Source organism: Anolis sagrei, chromosome X (genome assembly GCF_037176765.1).
Source record: "Anolis sagrei isolate rAnoSag1 chromosome X, rAnoSag1.mat, whole genome shotgun sequence".
Taxonomy (NCBI): Eukaryota; Metazoa; Chordata; class Lepidosauria; order Squamata; family Dactyloidae; genus Anolis; species Anolis sagrei.
In genome coordinates this window covers 108,888,145-108,903,888 of record NC_090034.1, presented here as the reverse complement: position 1 = coordinate 108,903,888, position 15,744 = coordinate 108,888,145, and the positions used below count along the sequence as shown (strand labels likewise).

General features: G+C 51.5%; 1 protein-coding gene across 1 annotated transcript; it reads left to right on the top strand.

The window, feature by feature from the left end:
• Positions 1 to 14,719, top strand: LOC132767996 (guanylate-binding protein 1-like). Its single transcript, XM_067461173.1, has 10 exons — positions 1 to 196; positions 393 to 517; positions 807 to 916; positions 3,667 to 3,866; positions 4,139 to 4,381; positions 4,973 to 5,253; positions 5,799 to 6,011; positions 7,886 to 7,988; positions 8,149 to 8,342; positions 14,244 to 14,719. Exons 1-10 carry the CDS (start codon positions 1 to 3, stop codon positions 14,454 to 14,456), a joined length of 1,878 nt encoding a protein of 625 aa, XP_067317274.1. The 3' UTR covers positions 14,457 to 14,719.
• The last annotated feature ends 1,025 nt before the right edge of the window (positions 14,720 to 15,744 follow it).

Below are 15,744 nucleotides of genomic sequence, written 5' to 3'. Positions count from 1 at the left end.
ATGGCTTCTGGGGAGGTCCAAATGGCCCGTCCGATCTGCCTCATTGAGAACCGCCCGGACGGGAGGTTGGTGCTGCGGGACGAGGCCCTGGCGGTCCTGCAGCGCATCCGGCAGCCGGTAGTGGTGGTGGCCATCGTGGGGCTCTACCGGACCGGGAAGTCCTACCTGATGAACCGCCTGGCGGGCCAGCGGAAGGGTGAGCGGAAAGAGCAAGGGCACGACCCAGGCCCAGGCCCAGGTGCCGCCCTGGAAGGGGTCATGACCCCAATACTCTGGAGCCGTGCCTTGGGTTGGATCCCAGATCAACTCTGGACCAGGCTTTGTTGATGTCCTAAGGGGCAGGGCCCAGCCTGGCCCCCTCCTCACTGGCCATGGTGTCCCCTCCATTCCAGGCTTCTCAGTGGGGTCCACGGCGCAGGCCAAAACCAAGGGCATCTGGATGTGGTGCCGCCCTCACCCCCACTGGAGTGACCACACCCTGGTTCTGCTGGACACGGAGGGCCTGGGGGACATGGGGGTGAGTCCGTGGGGGGGGGGTATTGAGAAGGGGGCTTCTCTGCATGAGGCCCAGTGTCTGTCTCATGGGTCTGCTTCCTGGTGAGACCTGAGCCCACTCTGTGTGTTTGGGTGGCCATGGCACAGAATGGCAGCAGAAAGCTCTTGCCAAGCCAAACCTTCCAAAGGCGGGCTGTGACATGTGCTCCTCCTTCAATGGCAATGAATGAGGCAGAGGGAGGGACCCCTGCAGTGTGAGCGGGGGGGGGGGGGGGTGGTGGTCTCAGAGAGGCCTGCTTCTTCTCTTCCAGGGCAACACGCAGAAGGACACCTGGATCTTTGCGCTGGCCATCCTGCTGAGCAGCACCTTGGTCTACAACAGCATGGGCACCATTGACCAGAACGCCCTGGATCAGCTCCAGTATCCTTCCCTTGGGGGCTAATTTGGGGGGGGGGGGTGGAAGCAGATGGAGGAAGTGACACCCAGTTCCCTTTGGTATCCTGGCTGGGAGAGGTGCCCATTGGTGATTGGACGGGGGGGGGGGGGGGGGGGGGTTGGCACAGGAGAGATGCCCTGGGGACACATCCAGGGGAGGATCGGGGGCATTGGGGCCTCTTCCATGATCAAGGAATGAAAGTGAGACGTCAGCAAGAGTTAAGACTACCTGGCAAGACAGACCCTTCCCACACAACCAGGCCCATAGCTGTGGTGCAGTCAGGAAATACCGGCTACTGTGTTTCACTGCATCATAGTCACACTCCCCCCCCCCCCCCCATTTTTTAATCAAAGAAGTGGGTGCACTATAACATGGAATTTTTTTTGTCTATCTATCTGTATATCTATTTACACACCTTGCTTCCAAAGGGGGAGAAGGGAGAATACAGCCTCAAACAACCAGTTTATAAACTACAAATGGAGGTCTCTGGAGCTCCACTCCTCTCTCCTCCTCCTCCTCCTTCTCCTGAGGTCTTCAACTCTGTGTTCCTTTTCGAGAATAAAGAAAATATCCTTACGGACTTCAGGAATGCAGCCCTTTGCAAACCTTAAAGTGAGTCCCCAAATGCCTCAGAGTTTGCGTGCCTGTGACTTAGAAGAAGAAAGGGGTGAGGGTGAAGTCAATACGGACTTTAGGAGGGTCTCCCCAGTAAGAGAGACCCCTAGGACTGCACCAAAGAGGGTCCGCAACCTTGGTGAGGAGAGAGAAGATGAATTCTGGCGATAAAAGATTTAAAAATAATATAAATCTCACCAAAACGGAAGAAGATGGCGACCAAGGCTTTTTATTGAGCGATTCAGCTGAGTCGGATGCAATTGTAGGGATAGCTCACCCACAAGCATTCCGTTACAAAGTTTGCAAGCATTTTTATAGACAAAACATGTACAGAGATTTCAAATTTCCCGCCCGTCCTTCCCCGCCCGGCTTGTCGGTGATTGGCTGGTGGCTTGAACGGCTGGGAGGAGGCTTGGCGGCCCGCCCTCAGCCTGCGTCAATCACAAGGCTTCCCCGCTTCTGGGGAGCCTATCAGGATGCTTTACCCGCTTCTGGGGATTGACGAATCAGAGAAGAGGAGGCGGGACGATCAGGGACAATGGAAGGTAATGGAATTATGACACATTGACCCTGCGTCCGGGGGGAATCGGCCAGCCTGAGGCACTGAGTTATTGTTGTCTTGATGAAGAGTTGATTGATTTAAGAAGAGTTTTTCTGTCCCTGATCTGATAAGAGAAGTTTGCTTTGTGTACTGGATAAAGAAAGACGGGGCTGGTCAGAAGGCTCCCCTGCTGGGAAGTCTGGCCCGCTTTGTTTGACATAATCAAAACTAGTCCTTGGGAATCGTCCATTGACCAGACCAACTCAGAAAATCAATAGAAAACTTCCTTTGCTATTGTCCATGCAAATGTCTGTGGAATGTTGGTTTTGTGGGGACAACAGCCCCCCTTGGGCACTGAGTTGTTTTCCTGGTCGCCTTTCTAAGGTAAGGGGCAAAGGGTAAAGCAAAAGGGCAAAAGATATTTCATAGGAAGACACATACATTCAAATCATAAGCATTTCATAGCAACAAAAACCCCATCCTTGTCCCACATCCCAAGTATATCTAATAAAAGAATTAATTTTATTTTGGAGACTTTGAGTCCAATGTTTCTGAAGAAAGTTCATGAGAAAGTTCCAAACAGGCAGCAGAAAGTCCTTGATCTTTGCAAAGGCTGGCAAATGGAACTCCGGCCGTACTGCAATGGATCCACATTCTGGTCCATGGAAAACTAGAATCTCTTTCCAAGGTCCGGGGCCCCCTGGCCAGGCTCCTCTCCCAAGTCCCATGGGGAAACCACATCAAGTCCCCAGGTCCAGACCTTAGCAGGGGCGAGCGGCAGCGAGGAACAGTCGAACGGTTACCATGAAACTGGCGTTTTTGACAATCAGCTGTTTCTAATAAAATATATTCACAAAATAGGGATCCAAAATAAGAAAAGCGAGATAGCAGATAGGTTTAGAATTTAGTACAGAAAAATATGACATTAAAATGGAGCCGATCTGCCATTTTATGATTTTGTGGATATCGAGATCCGAAAGGAGAAACTCCGTATCCGCGGTTTCAAACAACGCAGATTCGGCGTCCCCGGAACACCAGGGAAGCATTCCGGGCAGGCTCGCAGTTCCCCGGAGCCTGGAAAAGGTTATTTTCATGCAGGTTGATAGTTCAGGCAGGGAAAGACACAAAGTATCAAGCGGAAAAGTTAAAAGTTGCGATTTCAAGTACCTTTATTAGGGGAATAGCTACAATGTTAGGACTTGGGGGAAAGTGATAGAAAGGCACAAAGGTTGAGTGCAGTCCTAGTTTGAGCTGTCTGTTGGGGCACATTTCATCCATTTGTCCCAATTGTGACTTCTAGGAACTGCGGAACTCTCCGCTGCGGGTCAAACCAACTTGAAGGCAGGGGCCTCCGCTGCCCTCGATGACAAGGGTGTACAAACATGCAAAACAGGAAACGAGCAGCAAGCGTTCCTTCAAATGTGAGCCCTTGCTTGAGGTGATTGGGTGGGTTGTCTTCTTCTGACAGGAAATGGCTCTCAGCCCAAACTCCAGAGCCATCTTTTTGCTGCCAACCAGCCATTAACCAACACACAACGCCAACGTAGCCTGGGAGCCCTTTTCCTTATCTGTGCCCAGATATGTTTCTGAGCTGACCCAAAAGATCACAGTAACCTCTTCCAGGGATCCAAGCCAAGAGGACGAGGATTCCTCAGAGTTCGTCCGCTACTTCCCGGCCTTCATTTGGGCCGTGAGGGACTTCATGCTCAAGCTGGAGATCGACGGGCACCCGGTCAGCGATGACGGCTACCTGGAGAACGCCCTGAAACTGCGGAATGGTGACGTCTGGGCAGAAAGTGACAGCAATGGGGGCTGGCAGGGCCTTGGAATGGGGGGGGGGGGGAAGGGTGTCTCTGGATGTATAGGGGAAAGTGAGGGAACACACCCTCAAGGGAGCAGGATGTTCTGTTCATGCTCAGAAACATTCTTGTTGTGTCATGCTCAAAGGGGAGTCAGAACAGAGACCTGAACAATCTTGCAAGGAAAGGGGAGGGTGGGTCCCAGTCAAAGTTTCTGGAATTTATCAATACTACCTGTCCTTCCTCTGCAGGTGACACAGAGCTTATCAGAAGGTGCAACTTGCCCCGGTTGTGCATCCGCAAGTTCTTTCCTTCCCGGAAGTGCTTCACTTTCGACTGCCCAACAAACTTGAAGAACTTGTGGCGGCTGGAGGAGCTGCAGGAGGAAGATCTGGCGAAGGGGTTCCTGGAACCCATGGCCCGTTTCTGTGACCATGTCTGGGAGACGTCCAAGCGCAAGACGGTCCCTGGGGGCCAAGCCGTGACGGGAAGCAGTAAGCCAGGCTCTAGGGGTGGGCGGGGGAGGGGGAGTTGGGACTCGTGCTCATGCCCTTCAAGCCGCAATGAGTCGCCCTAGGGCTGAGAATTGCGGTAAATAAGCGCAGTAAGTAAATAAATAAGCCACCCCAGTCCTGGCCTGTTGCCTCGGTTGCATTTTGAAGAGGCCGCCTCCATGCTCTGTTGTGCTTGAGAGAGGAAAACCAGGTCCCAGTTCTTAAAATGAATCTTTAAAGCTGGGCGTTGTGGAGCAGGCTGACCAGTTCTGCAACTACATCTATGGGACGTCCAAGGAGAAGACCCCCCGGGGGGCATGTGTTCACTGGGCACCATGAGTCTGTCCTGCCCTCCCACCCTCCTTCCTCTGAGCTGATGCGGCAGTTGCAATGTGATGCTGGTCAATCTCTGGCCTTTCCCTTCTTCCTCTGAGAGACCATCCTCCTCTGCCTCTGGGCACCAGGTCCCACTGGCGGTTTGTGAGGCCGAAGGCCAAATGAGGTGGGGACCCATGCTAGGACAGACCCCTGCTTCCACACAGTACTGGGCATCATCACTTGACACTTGCCTTGCCGTCTTCCTCCTTGCAGTGCTGGCCAAGCTGGCAGAGACCTACGTGGAGACCATCTGCAGTGGTAAGGTGCCCTGCCTGGAGAGTGCGGTGCTGGCCTTGGCAGAGATGGAGAACACGGCTGCCGTGGAGGAGGCTGTGGCTCACTATGGAAGGTTGATGAGGGAGAGGCTGAGCCTGCCCACGGAGAGCGTTCCGGAGCTGCTGGGGGTCCATGCTGAATGTGAGAAAGAGGCCCTCCAGGTGTTCATGGCGCGTGCCTTCAAGGATGATGAGAGCCACTTCCAGGCTAAACTTGTGGTAGGTTACCCCACGAGATGAGGCCATTGGTAAGCACTGATAGCGGGGGGGGGGGGGGGGGGGGGTCTCTCGTGGGGAAGGAAAGGAGCCCCAGCACAGAAGGGTCACCAGTCCCACTGGCAGCACTCCTGTGTACACAGGTGTCTTCATTGGAGTTTTTTTTAAAAAGGAAAAAGCAGTAAAATAAAGCAGCAGCAAAATGTAGCAGTTTAGCAGAGCAGAAGCTTCCAAACACAGCAGCAGCAGAGCAAAGGAGGTTTAGTAATGCATTCAACACAGACAGGCTTTCAGGGTTACAAAATTCTGTCTTATTGGACAGGACTGAATTTATATATAGGAAAGTTCAGGGTTTCGCTCTCAATCTCTAAGAGTTTGGAGACATCTTGCATGGTGCCCCCCTCTTCTCTGGAGAACAGTAGGAGGGCTGGGCAGATTTCCATGTGGCTGAAGATTTCCATGTGGCAGATTTCCATGTGGCTGTGAAAGGAGGCATGTTCCTGAGAGTTATCAGTCGTGTCCTTCCCCTGTGCCCCCTTTCCTGCCAGAAAACCATGGATGACCGGAAGGAGGAATACTGCCGAAGGAACAAGCAGGAGTCCACCAAACGCTGCCAGGCCCTGCTGGCCTCTCTCTCTGTGGAGCTGGAGGAGAAGGTGCGCAGTGGGGTCTACTTCCAGCCCAACGGACACAGTCAGTTTGTGGCCGACCTGAAGGACGTCGAGGGAAAATACCGGCAGAAGCCAAAGAAGGGGGTGATGGTAAGAAAGGGAGAGAGGGAGGGGGGAGGGCTGGGCCATGGAAGGAAGTCATGCAGGGCCACTCTGGTGATTGGGTTGTTGTAAGTTTTTTGGGCTGTATGGCCATGTTCTAGAAGCATTCCCTCCTGACATTTCGCCTGCATCTATGGCAGGCATCCTCAGAAGTTGTGAGATTAACCCAGTGATTCTGGCCATGAAAGCCTTTGACAATACTCTGGTGATTCGATCACGGTATCCTTCTGGGACGCCTCATAGACATGGGTCTCGAGGGGAACTGCTTTGCAGTGGCTCCAGTCCTTTCTTGAGGGACGGTCCCAGAAGGTGTTACTGGGTGACACCTGTTTGGCTCCACAACCGTTGTCGTGTGGAGTCCCACAGGGTTCGATTCTGTCCCCAATGTTGTTTAACATCTACATGAAGCCGCTGGGGGAGATCATTCGGAGTTTCGGACTGAGATGTTATCTCTATGCAGCTGATGTCCAGATCTGTCACTCCTTCTCACCTGTCACAAAGGAGGCTGTCCAGACCTTGAATCGGTGTCTAGCTGCTGTGTCGGACTGGATGAGAGCTAACAAATTGAAATTGAATCCAGACAAGACAGAGGTCCTACTGGTCAGTCGTAAGGCCGAACAGGGTATAGGGTTACAGCCTGTGCTGGATGGGGTTACACTCCCCCTGAAGACGCAGGTTCGCTGAGCCTGGAACCCCAGGCCGAGAAAGCTTTTGCGCAATTAAAACTCGTGCACCAGTTGCGCCTGTACCTTGGGAAGTCTGATCTGGCCACGGTGGTCCACGCTCTTGTTACATCCCGAATAGACTACTGCAACGCTCTCTACGTGGGGTTGCCCTTGTTCGGAAACTTCAACTAGTCCAGCGAGCGGCAGCCAGACTGCTCACCGGGGCGACATACAGGGAGCACACCACCCCCCTGCTGTGCCAGCTCCACTGGCTGCCGGTTCAGTTCTGAGCAGAATTCAAGGTGCTGGTTTTGACCTACAAAACCCTTTACGGTTCGGGTCCAGTGTATCTGTCCGAACGTGTCTCCCTCTACGTCTGAGATCATCTGGGGAGGCCCTGCTGTCGACCCCACCACTGTCACAAGTGAGGCTGGTGGGGACGAGGAGCAGGGCTTTCTCAGTGGTGGCCCCTCACCTGTGGAACTCACTCCCGGGGGAAATCAGGGCATCATCATCCCTCCTCTCCTTCAGGAGGAGGGTGAAGACGTGGTTATGGGACCAGGCCTTTGGGCAATCTGGCTATTAAATAAGACAATCAGGCGAGTAAGACCAACAGGATTGACAAAGCGGAACGGAAAACTAGAACTATGAGATAGCGAACGCTGACCACGTAGGAGGAGGAATTGGGTTTGTATTGGTTTTATTGATTTTATGGTTATAATGCATGAATTGTTGTTAACTGTGAATTGATGTAATTTTGTGTATGATTGTTCTGTGATGCAGGCATCAAATTGTGCCTTTGCTTTTGTAAGCCGCCCTGAGTCCCCTTCGGGGTGAGAAGGGCGGGGTAGAAGAACCCTGAAATAAAATAAAATAAATTCTTGGCCAGATCAGTAAAGTCATGTACGCAGGCATAAATATAAGTGAATATGCAAAGAAAGCACATCCCAAACCAAAGATTTCTTAGAACCTGTAACACAAATGTTAGTGGCAACTTGTGGGTCTCAGCAGAGGGTCGTGTCCATGTTTTCAGGCCAGAGTGTGTCTCCCAAAGTATGTGGACAGCCCTCCAAATTTCGAAGGTGAGGGAAGTGTCTTTGTGTTGGTAGCCCCAGAATCCCCACACTGGTGCCAGGAGAGGGGGCAGGTCCTTCGGCCCTTCTTGGTGCCCTCCTGAGCAATGCTTCTTCCATCCAGGCAGAGGCAGCCCTGAAGCAGTTCCTGGAGCGCAAGGAGGCCGTCGGCAGAGCCATTCTCCAAAGCGACAAGGCCCTCAGCGAGAAGGAGAAGCAAATAGCAGGTGAGCCCCACTGCCAGCCCAGAAAGGGGAATTGGTCATGGGCCTCCCCCTTCAGCAGTCCAGGGCCTAGAGCTGTGTCAAGTAACCATTCTGTGAGGGGTGGGGGTCTGAGGGGTTCACCCTCCTTTCCATTCCTCCCTTCCCCCCATTCGCTGGACAGAGGCTCAAGCGAAGGCAGAGGCGGCCCAGAGGGAGCTGGAGGTCCTGCGGCAGAGGCAGGCTGAGCTGGAGCAGAAGATGCAGGACCAGCAGCGGAGCTACGAGGAGAACGTCCAGCAGCTGAAGGCCAAGATGGAGCAGGATCGGGAGCAGCTCCTGGAGGAGCACAAGAAGATAATGGAGAACAGGCTGGCGGTAAGCCTCCTTTGGGTCCCAGTGACCCCTCCTTCACCAGACCCCTTTGGCCCTGTCCCTTGCAGCCTCCCACTCACCTGGCCAGTGAGACACACACCCCCCCCCCTCGATTTCTTCCATGCAGGGGCCCATTGGAGCCCCTTCGCTCTGTGAAACAGACCTTTGGACAGAAATGGGGTCCCCATGAAATCGAGGTATTTAAGAAGCCTTTAGGAGGGTCTGCCCCGGGAGGAGAGACTCTGTGAACCCACCAAAGAGGGATCGCTACTTTGGCGAGCTAAGAGAAACAAATTTAAAATAATATAGCACTAAAGCACTTTAACCTAAGCACTTTAAATCTCCCGGCCAGAACCCATATTATTACCAAGAGGTCCAAAATTACCAGGTCAAGTGGTTACAACTGTCGCACTTTAGATTCTAAGCTCCGAGTCCCTGCACTGCCACTTTGAGTTATATATATTGTTGACATCAGCACTTTACTCCCATATCAATGGTTATACTACCCCTGCTGCTACTGATACTCTTCCATTCTCCAGCACAAGTGCACTTTAGAACAACTTCAGCACAAGGGCACTTTACAGTTGTCGCTATACTGGAAGGAGCAGGTAATAGTAAGGGGCGGGAATACTGGGAGCCAGGGACAGATAATCATGATTATAAACAAGTGTTTATTACTGAGATAACAACTGCTGGAAACGGAGGGAGCGTCCCCGGGGGAGGTGGGTCCATGGGTGGGGGGGCCATAGAGGTGGTGACAGGTAGAGGGAGATACGGGAAAAGGAGAACAAAACATCCATTTTGGCCCAAAACTTGCAATAATAAATTGGCAACTCCTAAAAATGTTAAGAATCAAAGACAAAATCAAATTCGGCCCAAAATTCTCAATAGGACATTGGCAATTCCAAAAATTAATGCTACTATCCGGCCCGAAATTAACAAAGATAGATTGGCAATTCCAAAACTTTCTCCTGACAAAATACAACCGAGGTGCCAGGATGGTGGCCCCTCCAAGCTGAAGGTGGTGCTGTTCAATGCCAGGTCGGTAAATGGAAAAACTGCCCTTATCCAAGATCTAATCCAAGAAGAACGAGCAGACCTGGCTTGTATAACGGAGACCTGGTTGGACGAGGGGGGAGGGGTCAATCTCTCCCAACTCTGTCCACCAGGTTATTCTGTTCAGCACCAACCAAGGCTTGGAGGGCGGGGAGGCGGAGTCGCAGTAGTCTACAAGGAGTTTATTCCCCTGATCAGGTGTCCCATCCCACAATCATCTTCCTTTGAATGTGCCGGCTTTAGGATAGGTGACCGGGACAGGATAGGGATTCTCTTAGTGTACCGACCACCCCGCTGCACTACAGTCTCCCTACCTGAGCTAGCAGGAGTGATCTCGGACATGGCGTTGAGCTTCCAACGGCTTTTGGTCTTGGGTGATTTCAACGTCCATGCTGAGGCCTCTCTTTCTGGCGTGGCTCAGGACTTCATGGCCGCCATGGCAACCATGGGCCTGTCCCAGCTAATATCTGGTTCCACCCATAGCGCCGGGCACACCTTGGATTTGGTCTTCTCCCAGGGATGGGATGAAGGTGACGGGATGGAGGAGCCGACCATCGCTCCATTGCCATGGACCGATCACCATCTGATCAGTTTTAGACTAACTGTGCCTTCTAACCTCCGCAGGGGTGGTGGACCCATTAGAATGGTCCGCCCCAGGAGACTGATGGATCCAAATGGTTTTCTGACGGCTCTTGGGGATTTTTCCACCTCCTTGGCTGGCGACTCTGTCGATGCTCTGGTCCTTCACTGGAATAGTGAGTTGACCAGGGCAATTGACACAATCGCTCCGGAACGCCCCCTCTCGAGTAACCGAGCTAAACCAGCTTCTTGGTTTACCGAGGAACTGGCAGCGATTAAGCGAAAGAAGAGGAGGCTAGAGTGCGTGTGGCGCCAGAAGCCCACCAATCTGGCCCAAACACACCTGAATGCCTTTTTAAGGTCCTACGGTGTGGCAATTGCGGCGGCTCAGAAAACATTCATCACAGCCAATATTGCATCCGCGAAGAATCGTCCAGCGGAGCTTTTCCGAGTTGCCAGGGGCCTGTTAAATCCACCAAAAAGCGAGGCCTCGGATAACTCGGTGGCTCGCTGTGAAGCATTTGCTCGATCTTTCGCGGATAAAATTGAGCGGCTCCGGTCAGGCTTTGACGTCATGTTAACGGCAGTCTCTGGGGATGTAACGAGAGCATCTGCTTGTCCAGTTTTATTGGATTCTTTTCAATTGGTTCAGCTTGAGGATGTGGACAGGATCCTTGGAGAGGTGCGACCCACCACATGCATCCTAGACCCCTGTCCTTCCTGGCTGATCAAGGAAGCCAGAGGGGGTTTGGCGGAGTGGGTGAAGGTGATGGTTAATGCCTCCTTACAGGAAGGAAAATTTCCAGCGAGCTTAAAACAAGCTATTATAAAACCGCTGTTGAAGAAACCATCACTGGATCCCACTCAATTCGACAACTATCGGCCAGTTTCCAATCTCCCCTACTTGGGCAAAGTCATGGAACGTGTGGTGGCAACACAACTCCAGGGGTTTCTGGTAGACACTGATTATCTGGATCCGGCACAGTCTGGCTTTAGGCCGGGACATGGAACTGAGACAGCCTTGGTCGCCTTGGTAGATGATCTTCGCAGGGAACTGGACAGGGGGAGTGTGTCCCTGTTAGTTCTGCTGGACCTCTCAGCGGCTTTCGATACCGTCGATCACGGTATCCTTCTGGGTCGCCTCATGGACATGGAGCTCGGGGGCACTGCGTTGCAGTGGCTCCGATCCTTCCTTGAGGGACGGACCCAGAAGGTGTTACTGGGTGACACCTGTTCGACCCCACAACCGTTGTTGTGTGGAGTCCCACAGGGTTCAATTCTGTCCCCGATGTTATTTAACATCTACATGAAGCCGTTGGGAGAGATCATTCGGAGTTTCGGAATGAGATGTTATCTCTACGCAGATGATGTCCAAATCTGTCACTCCTTTCCACCTGTCACCAAGGAGGCTGTCCAGACCTTGAACCGGTGTTTAGCTGCTGTGTCGGACTGGATGATAGCTAACAAATTGAAATTGAATCCAGACAAGACAGAGGTCCTACTGGTCAGTCGCAAGGCCAAACAGGGTATAGGGTTACAGCCTGTGTTAGACGGGGTGACACTCCCCCTGAAGACGCAGGTTCGCAGCTTGGGAGTGATCCTGGACTCATTGCTGAGCCTGGAACCCCAGGTCTCAGCGGTGGCCGGGAGAGCTTTCGCACAATTAAAACTTGTGCGCCAGCTGCGCCCGTACCTTGGGAAGTCGGATCTGGCCACGGTGGTCCACGCTCTTGTCACATCCCGGTTGGATTACTGCAACGCACTCTACGTGGGGTTGCCTTTGAAGACTGCTCGGAAACTACAACTAGTCCAGCGAGAAGCAGCCAGATTGCTCACCGGAGTGACGTACAGGGAGCATACCACCCCCCTGCTACATCAGCTCCACTGGCTGCCGATCCAATTCCGAGCACAATTCAAAGTGCTGGTTTTGACCTACAAAACCCTATACGGTTCCGGCCCAGTGTATTTGTCCGAACGGATCTCCCTCTACGTCCCACCTCAGAGTTTAAGATCATCTGGGGAGGCCCTGCTCTCGACCCCGCCTCTATCTCAAGTGAGGCTGGCGGGGACAAGGAGCAGGGCCTTCTCGGTGGTGGCCCCTCACCTATGGAACTCACTCCCCGGGGAGATCAGATCAGCGACCTCCCTTCTGTCGTTCAGAAAAAAACTGAAGACCTGGATCTGGGACCAAGCTTTTGGACATTCTGGCAGCTAAAATAAGGACCCATTGATGAGCAGGAATTGTTGGAATGAATGGACACTTCGGAACTGTGAATTTCACTGTGCATGAAATTGTTTTATTATATTATGTAGTGATGTGTTTTAATGCTGCTAAATGTTTATACTGTTTTATATATGTTGTATATTCTGACAGGCATCGAATTTGTGCCTTTGTTTGTAAGCCGCCCTGAGTCCCCCCTCGGGGGTGAGAAGGGCGGGGTATAAGTAACTGCAATAAATAAATAAATAAATAAATATAATCATAAAAATTCCCTAGTTCCCAATAAGAATCTCACCAAAGTTGAAGAAAGCACCACCGAGGTGTTTATTGAGCAATTCAGCTGAATAGGATGCAGAGCCGCAATCATTCGCCAGCAGAACATGAGAAATTACATCAAAACAGCCATTTTTATAAGAAATACAGAGTTGCAAGGTTTAAATCTTCCGCCCCTGCTTCCCTGCCGGTCTTTGTCGTGTTTGGCTGATGAGCTAACAGCTGGGAGGTGGCCCTCCCGCCCCCTGCACATCAGGGCCAATCAGAAAGCTTCTGCCGTGGGTTGGAGCCAATCAGGGAGCTTCTGTCACCTAGCAGCAGCAGCAGCAAATCAAGAAAAAGGAAGGCGGGATGATGGAACACAATAGAATCTATGAATGAGTTGTTAAAAAAGGAACTGCCAAGGGGCCCCACGAGACTCATAGGGTCTCAAGTCAGACCAACCTATTGTTTACTTGATTGGAGCGAGTCAACAAAACAAAGAGAAAAGCCGGATCTTTTTAATCAGTCAACCAGTAAAAGGACCGAAACTGGGATGAATGTCTCTTTGGTGGATTATCAGTTGAATCAATCAGGGTGGAGGGGGATACTTTTCGAAGGTACCCTGGCCTCCCAATAGAAAAAATGATTAAGGTTTGCCAAGGGGTGGCTATCTGCTGGGCAACTCCGAGAGAAAAAAGCAGTCGCCATTGTTCTTGTCCATGCAAGGGATTTATGGATTAGGGTTTTTGTGTGAATATTTTGGCTCTGCAATTTCCTGGTGGGAATTCATCATGAGGGAGAGGGAGGAAAGCTCAAGGGGGGAAAAAGCCTCAGCCACAAGGAAATCATGAAAAACATAATATAAGTCCACAGTTCATAATATGGGGGAATTCATAAAGATATATCCTTTGGAGGGAATGAAAGGAGTTCATGGGGGATGATCTAAAACCATAAAAAGTCATATAAAAGTCTTGGGGAACTTCTTGGAGTCCGTCCAAAGAGCCCTGGATTGCTGGACCCAAACTCTGCCCATTGTTCTTGGGAAACTACAACTCCCTCCTGGAGCTGTAGTGGGACAACTGGGCTTCCTGATGATCCCATGGGATGTCCTCATCGGGTCTCTGGAAGCAGGGGATCTCACGGAGCGAAGGGAAGATGTGGGTTGCAGGCAGGCGCAGCAGCAAGCAAGAGTTTGACAATCAGCTGTTTCATTATTTTAAAATAATACTAAAAACCCAATGATTATTTCCTGAGCACAGGGAGAGTTAAGGCAAAAAATTGAGATAGCAGATAGGGTTAGAATTCAGCCAGGAAAAATACGGCATCAAAATGGAGGCGATCTGTCAACTCTTAGATACAGGGGCCTGAGTGGTTTCAGTATCCGCGGTTTGAGGGAATGCAGTTTCGGCCTCCCCGGGATGCCAAAAAGGCATCCCAGGCGAGCCAGTGGCTGCCCGCAGCTCAGGAAAGGATAAGTTCATGCATTGGAACAGTTTCAGTAAGAGAGAGACACAAAGTATCAGCCTGGAGAGGTGAGGGATACAATTCAATTAACGTTTATTAAGGGTTAGTTACAATATTGGGACTGGGGGAAGGAAATGTAGCAGAAAGGATCAATGAGAGAAAATTCCTGGTTGAGACTGAGGTTGAGGCACATTCCATCTGTTTGGACTCAACTGGGCATCCAGGATCTGCGGAACTCCCCGCTGCAGGTCAGATTAACTTGAAAGCAGGGGCCTGGGCTGCGCTCGGTATCACCCACCCTTCATTGGTCCGCCTCTCTCTTCCTGCAGGAGCAAAAGGCGCTGCTGAAAGAGGGGTTCCGGAAGGAGGCCAAGCAGATGATGAAGGTGATCCAGCACCTGATGGAGGAGAGCGCCAAGATCCAGGAGCCCTCCTGGCCGAAAAGATTCCTGGAGGGGCTGGTGACAGCCCTCAGCCCCTTTTTGCCAGCGATCGCCGACAGGACAATTGGGTTCGTCACAAACCTGTTCAGGCGCTTGTGATCAGGGCCTCCCAGCACCGCCCCCTCCCCTCGAGGCCTCTTCCACTGCTGTCTTTGGCCCGCTCTGGCCTGTCCGTGTGCCTCTTTGGACCCAATGCGCTATTAGTTAGACAAGGATGTTGTGCTTCCCTCCCAGGACCTTGCCACATGTTTCACAGGCGCACTCACTCAGCCACGCTTCCTCGGGGGATGCACTGGGGCATGGCGCTCCATGAGCAGGGCCCATTCAGTCTGTCCATTGTGAAGTTGGACTTGTGTGTGTGTGTGTGTGTGTGTACAATGCTGGCCCCGTGGGCCCAAAGGAAGTGGCTGCAGGAGGCAACCTTGCCACTGCCTCATGCATTGCCAGGCGGGTCAATGCACTGGAGTGGTGGGAGCCGAGATCACTCTCCCACAGGATGTATAGACAGACAAGACAGACAGAGATTGATAGGTATGTGGTTAGGTAGATAGGCACATGCATGCACTTGTGAATGGTCTGCTATGCAATGGTTTTTGATTGTACCCAGAACTCACATACTTGATGCAGACTCCCCTGCTTTGTTGTGTTTAATGGTATTTTTCTGACCACGAGCAGCTTTTCCTTCTCTCGATCCTTCGTGCCACTCTTCTCCATTCTTTGAGCACACCGTACAGTATTCATGCAGATTGGTGCTATCAATACAGTATTCATACTTACATTGGTGCTGGTAACATTGGTTCTGCATTCCAACTATTTCTGGGCCCTGACTACTTGTTCTATCACGCGCTGGGCCTGTAAAGAATTGCCTCTAAGATAGGATGTGCAACTTGAGCCCAGCAGGAAGCCAGGGCGCCCCGAAGAGAAGTTCTCAAGGATTTTCCACCACAAATGGTCTTTAGATGGCTTGTGAAGTATAACAAAGTCCTTTATTGATGAACAATCAAACAGAAACTTCTCTTGTATTAAATAAAATTAAACAAATGCTTCCAGGCTTTTATGCAACTGGTGGCTTTCCCCTCGTGACTACCTGTGATTTGCACCTATGGTATAATTTCTGCGTGTGTGCATGCAGCATCGGAAATCTCGAGACTCAAAAACCATTAGCATAGCCCCACCCACCTCCGTCAACATAAATAGCTTGCGGCGGGGCTACCGGTCAGTTCTTTAAATCTGTCACTTCAGACAGCCGGAAAATTGAGACTTATATTCCTTCAATTTAATTCCTTCAACTAATCCAAAAGAAGCAATGTCTACAACCTCTTTTAAAAAATGCGCATCGTGCCCTAACAAATTCCCGGATAACGACGCTCACACCAACTGCCTAATT

Excerpts from the sequence above, each read along its gene's own strand:
- LOC132767996 (XM_067461173.1), top strand. The coding sequence starts at position 1 with ATGGCTTCTGGGGAGGTCCAAATGGCCCGTCCGATCTGCCTCATTGAG. Across the intron at positions 5,254-5,798 it reads ACTTCCAGGCTAAACTTGTG|AAAACCATGGATGACCGGAA; the intron begins GTAGGTTACCCC and ends CTTTCCTGCCAG. Across the intron at positions 6,012-7,885 it reads AGCCAAAGAAGGGGGTGATG|GCAGAGGCAGCCCTGAAGCA; the intron begins GTAAGAAAGGGA and ends TCTTCCATCCAG.